This window comes from Scylla paramamosain, chromosome 2, assembly GCF_035594125.1.
Source record: "Scylla paramamosain isolate STU-SP2022 chromosome 2, ASM3559412v1, whole genome shotgun sequence".
Taxonomy (NCBI): domain Eukaryota; kingdom Metazoa; phylum Arthropoda; class Malacostraca; order Decapoda; family Portunidae; genus Scylla; species Scylla paramamosain.
Window position 1 is genome coordinate 185,001 of NC_087152.1, and position 5,000 is coordinate 190,000.

At 42.0% G+C, this 5,000-nt stretch overlaps 2 protein-coding genes and 2 long non-coding RNA genes across 29 annotated transcripts in view; 3 read left to right on the top strand and 1 right to left on the bottom strand.

Moving 5' to 3' along the window:
• LOC135107750 (uncharacterized) overlaps positions 1-2,492 on the top strand; it is a 4,173-nt gene extending 1,681 nt beyond the window's left edge. The window contains exons 2-3 of the long non-coding RNA XR_010271981.1: positions 1,847-2,150; positions 2,368-2,492. This is a non-coding gene — a long non-coding RNA (uncharacterized LOC135107750). The remainder of the gene's footprint in view (positions 1-1,846; positions 2,151-2,367) is intronic.
• The window catches only part of LOC135107759 (uncharacterized), a 24,268-nt gene extending 21,014 nt beyond the window's left edge, over positions 1-3,254 (top strand). The window contains exon 2 of the long non-coding RNA XR_010271983.1: positions 2,808-3,254. This is a non-coding gene — a long non-coding RNA (uncharacterized LOC135107759). The remainder of the gene's footprint in view (positions 1-2,807) is intronic.
• The window catches only part of LOC135107706 (valine--tRNA ligase-like), an 82,139-nt gene that overhangs the window by 61,273 nt on the left and 15,866 nt on the right, over positions 1-5,000 (top strand). The gene's annotated exons all lie outside the window — the stretch shown is intronic.
• LOC135107731 (probable E3 ubiquitin-protein ligase HERC4) overlaps positions 2,478-5,000 on the bottom strand; it is a 9,990-nt gene continuing 7,467 nt past the window's right edge. For 7 of the 8 annotated variants that reach the window (XR_010271954.1, XR_010271962.1, XR_010271956.1 and 4 more), the window contains 3 exons: positions 4,451-4,643; positions 3,780-3,863; positions 3,077-3,207 (listed from right to left, as the gene is read on the bottom strand). Coding sequence is in view for 1 of the 8 variants with exons in the window: in XM_064018016.1 (XP_063874086.1) it covers positions 2,478-2,639; positions 3,078-3,207; positions 3,769-3,863; positions 4,451-4,486 (423 nt within the window). In the remaining 7 variants the exon portion in view is untranslated. Of the gene's footprint in view, positions 2,640-3,076; positions 3,208-3,768; positions 3,864-4,450; positions 4,644-5,000 lie in introns of those variants that run through there. The other variant, XM_064018016.1, reaches the window with a different exon arrangement.

Consider the following 5,000-nt stretch of genomic DNA (forward strand, 5'->3'; position numbering starts at 1 on the left):
TTTTTATATTTGCGAGTGTGTGTGTGTGTGTGTGTGTGTGTGTGTGTGTGTGTGTGTGTGTGTGTGTGTGTGTGTGTGTGTGTGTGTGTGTGTGTGTGTGTGTGTTTGAGGCAGTGTTACCGTAGTAGTAGTAAGTAGTAGTAGTAGTAGTAGTAGTAGTAGTAGTAGTAGTAGTAGTAGTAGTAGTAGTAGTAGTAGTAGTAGTAGTAGAAATTCTTGTTTTGAATCTCTCTCTCTCTCTCTCTCTCTCTCTCTCTCTCTCTCTCTCTCTCTCTCTCTCTCTCTCTCTCTCTCTCTCTCTCTCTCTCTCTCTCTCTATACACACACACAGAAATCTTGTTAATATGCCATTAGAACCATAAAAACACACTTGAAAACCCGCGTCACTTCAGCTACAGCCATTTTTTAATGTAGGAATTTTGTTAATCTGTCGCTAGAATCGTAAAAACACACTTGAAAACCCGCGTCACTTGTGCTAGAGTCTTTTGAGTGTAGAAATTCTGTTAATCTGTCGCTAGAATCGTAAAAACACACTTGAAAACCCGCGTCACTTGTACTAGAGTCTTTTGAGTGTAGAAATTCTGTTAATCTGTCGCTTGAATCGTAAAAACACCCTTGTAAACCCGCGTCACTTCAACTACAGCCTTTTGAGTGTACAAATTTTGTTAATCTGTCGCTAGAATCGTAAAAACACACTTGAAAACCCGCGTCACTTGTGCTAGAGTCTTTTGAGTGTAGAAATTCTGTTAATCTGTCGCTAGAATCGTAAAAACACACTTGAAAACCCGCGTCACTTGTGCTAGAGTCTTTTGAGTGTAGAAATTTTGTTAATCTGTCGCTAGAATCGTAAAAACACACTTGAAAACCCGCGTCACTTGTGCTAGAGTCTTTTGAGTGTAGAAATTTTGTTAATCTGTCGCTTGAAAACACCCGCAGGTATTTTGAATAAGCGTTTAGGCAAATATTTCGCCTCAGATCTCCGGTTCTCAGCATTTTTTTTTTTTAAGTTTGTCATGTTTTTTTTTTTTTTCCTTTAAAATTTGCGTTGTTTTTTTAAGTATATAAGTGCCACCAAGCTCATTTGAATACACGTGCCCCCCCCCCTCTCTCTCTCTCTCTCTCTCTCTCTCTCTCTCTCTCTCTCTCTCTCTCTCTCTCTCTCTCTCTCTCTCTCTCTCTCTCTCTCTCTCTCTCTCAATAATAATATAATAAGGCTTTTTTTCTCTCTCTCTCTCTCTCTCTCTCTCTCTCTCTCTCTTTCAATAATAATATAATAAGGCTTTTATCTCTCTCTCTCTCTCTCTCTCTCTCTTTCAATAATAATATAATAAGGCTTTTCTCTCTCTCTCTCTCTCTCTCTCTCTCTCTCTCTCTCTCTCTCTCTTTCAATAATAATATAATAAGGCTTTTATCTCTCTCTCTCTCTCTCTCTCTCTCTTTCAATAATAATATAATAAGGTTTTTCTCTCTCTCTCTCTCTCTCTCTCTTTCAATAATAATATAATAAGGCTTTTATCTCTCTCTCTCTCTCTCTCCACTTTTTTTCTTTCACTAATAATAATATAAGGTTTTTCTTTCTCTCTCTCTCTTTCCACTCTTTTTCTTTCAATAATAATATAATAAGGCTTTTCTCTCTCAAGATTTCCTCTTAACCCTCTCTCTCTCTCTCTCTTTAATTTAAACCTAGTTAAACGTAGGTACATTATCATGCGAAGGTACATTATCAGGTGAAGGCGCACTGCCACGTGCAACCTGTTTTAGGGGTGTGATACAACACAAATATAAATATAAAGATATATATATACATATATATACATTCTTTATGGACTTGCGTTAATATTGTTAGCAGGAGGGTTGGGAACGAGCCCCTCCAGTGGTGTGCTGTTAACTTCACGTCCTGGGTATCCATCCCCCTGATGTGAGGGACGGAGGACGCGAAGACGTTCCACGGTCTGGAGACTCGCCCCCAAAAGGTGGGCCGGTGTTGGCTGGAGCGGGAACGCGGCACTTCCACCGAGTCACCACCGGATGACACCGTGGAGCTTGCTGATGTGTGTGGCAGCACAGGACATCCAGGAGAGGGCGGAATACTCTAAATAAGGCCGTATCTGGGCCTTGTAGAGCAAGAGCCTCCCTCTCATGTCCAGCAAGTTGGCCACCCTCCTCTCTCTTTCTCTCTCTCATTTTTATAGTGATAATAATAAAAGTTACCTTTTTCATTTTCTTTATTTCATTCATTTTTTTGTAACAAGACTAAAAAATATACTCAATTTGATAATAATAATAATAATAATAATAATAATAATAATTCTGTAAACTATTACATATATTTTCTATTAATTTCTATATATTCTATTTTCTTAACAGGCACTTCCTCCCACACACAAGGTCACTCTTATCCAACTCACACAGCCTCCCCCTGACCCCCTCACACCCTTCAACACCCCCTCACACCCCGTCAACACCCCCTGACACCCTCACACCAGGCCGAACCCTTCACTCTGCTGTACGGCCTGTAGAAGTTTGTATTTCAGCTTCTCTTTGGTGTTGTATCTTGGCAGGTCGAGTTGGGTGATGCAGGTGTGTGCGACGGGAAGGAAGCTGTCGTCTGCTGTGCTTTGGATCATCAACTTGAGTGCCTGAGAGAGAGAGAGAGAGAGAGAGTTTATAAGAGAAAAAGAAAGAGAGGGAGAAAATATTGGTGTGTGTGTGTGTGTGTGTGAGAGAAAATACAATAAATTACTATTAAATTTATTATTATTATTATTATTATTATTATTATTATTATAAATTTATTCATATTTCAGAGGAATGACTGAGAAGAAAGGAAGGAAGGAAGAGGAGGAAGGAAGGAAGGAAGGAAGGAAGGAAGGAAGGAAGAAAAGAGGACAAGAAGGAAGAGAAAAGGAGGACACTCTCTCTCTCTCTCTCTCTCTCTCTCTCTCTCTCTCTCTCTCTCTCTCTCTCTCTCTCTCTCTCTCTCTCACAGACCCACAGGATGTCCCCCCACAGGATGTTGACAAACCCCACAGTCACTCCCCTCAGCCCCTCTCTCTCTCTCTCTGTCTCTCACCTACCTTCATGCCCAGAATAGGAACCCTGTCAGTGCCCGTCAGGAACTTCAAAAACCACTTCTTCTGCTCCAGGGAGAGTTTGAAATACTTCCCAGAACGTGCGTATGACCGGGTGGTCTGGGAAACATTCGCCCTGGAAACACCGACAGAAATCAATAAACGGAAGGATATTAGTGTGAACGGTGTGTTTATTTACATTCCTGCGGTGTCGTGTGGGAGGACTGGGTGAAAACAGACAGTAGAGGAGGTGGGAAGGGGAGGACTGGGTGAAAACAGACAGTAGAGGAGGTGGGGAGGAGAGGACTGGGTGAATAAAGACAGCAGAGGAGGTGGGGAGGGTAGGACTGGGTGAAAACAGACAGTAGAGGAGGTGGGGAGAAGAGGACTGGGTGAATCAAGACAGCAGAGGAGGTGGGGAGGGTAGGACTGGGTGAATAAAGACAGCAGAGGAGGTGGGGAGGGTAGGACTGGGTGAATCAAGACAGCAGAGGAGGTGGGGAGGGTAGGACTGGGTGAATCAAGACAGCAGAGGAGGTGGGGAGGAGAGGACTGGGTGAATCAAGACAACCTCCTCTGCTGTTCTACAATGCTGACGAATCCTTGAAAAACACACACACACACACAAAAAAAAATATATATATATATACAAATAAACAAATAAACATATGTAAAGCAAAGCTAATTAGTCCTGCACCTGGTTCTCACCTGCCGAGTGGCGTCACACCTGAGCAGCAGCGTCTTGGCCTGAGGATCGAACAAGAATGGATACTCACAGAACAGGATTGGACTCTGTAATGTAAAGGATTGGATTAGTTAAAGTTGTTTTTAAGGGTTGAAGGGGTAAATGAAGAGTTAAAGGGTGTATTTAAGGGTTTAAGGAGGTAAATAAAGGGTAGAAGGGTGATTTTAAGGGTTTATGAGGCTATTTAAAGGTTTGGTGTCTTTTAAAGGGTGTTTTCAAGGGCTTAAGAGAATAAATAAAGGGTTTTCAATTTTTAAAGGGTGTTTCTAAGGGTCTCTCAGTTAAAATTAAAGGAAATGTCGATTTTAAAGGATGTTTTTAAGGGTTTAAGAGAATAAATAAAGGGTTTTCAATTTTTAAAGGGTGTTTCTAAGGGTTTGTCAGTTAAAATTAAAGGAATTATCAATTTTAAAGGATGTTTTTAAGCGTTCAACATTGAAAGCTCCCCAAACACAGTCACCCATTCACAAACACCCCCAATACACACACAAACACCCCCAAACATGGTCACCCACCTCCCAAACACCCCAAAACACACTCAGACACCCCAAAAACACACCAAAACACACCCAAACACCCCAAAATCACTCAGCCACCTTCAAACACCCCCACACCCCCACACACACACACCCACCTCCCTCCTGGACATCGGGTGAAGCCTGCTGTTCATCCAGTTCAAGTAATCATTCCTAATATCAATTTTCTCTGCAATTTCTGGGATGTAAAAGTCGTCGCAGTTCAACCGCCCCACTCGGCAGCCGGCTTGGAAGTTCAGACCGTGGACCAGGGACAACAGCCGCAGGGAAGACACAAGGGCACGCCGGTCTCTGTGTGGTGTGGGTAGGTTAGGTTAGGTTTGGTTAAGATCTGGTTGTGGTAGTGGTGGTGGTCTGAGTGGTTGTAAGTGATGTGGTGGTGTTGTAGATAAGAATTGTTGTAGTAGTAGTAGTAGTAGTAGTAGTAGTAGTAGTAGTAGTAGTAGTAGTAGTAGTAGTAGTAAAAGAAGAAGAGGAGGAGGAGGAAGAGAAAGAGAATGAGGAAGAGAATGGTGGTAGTAGTAGTAGTAGTAGTAGTAGTAGTAGTAGTAGTAGTAGTAGTAGTAGTAGTAGTAGTAGTAGTAGTACACAGACAATTATACTTCTCTCTCTCTCTCTTACACTCAAAACACACACACACACTCTCAA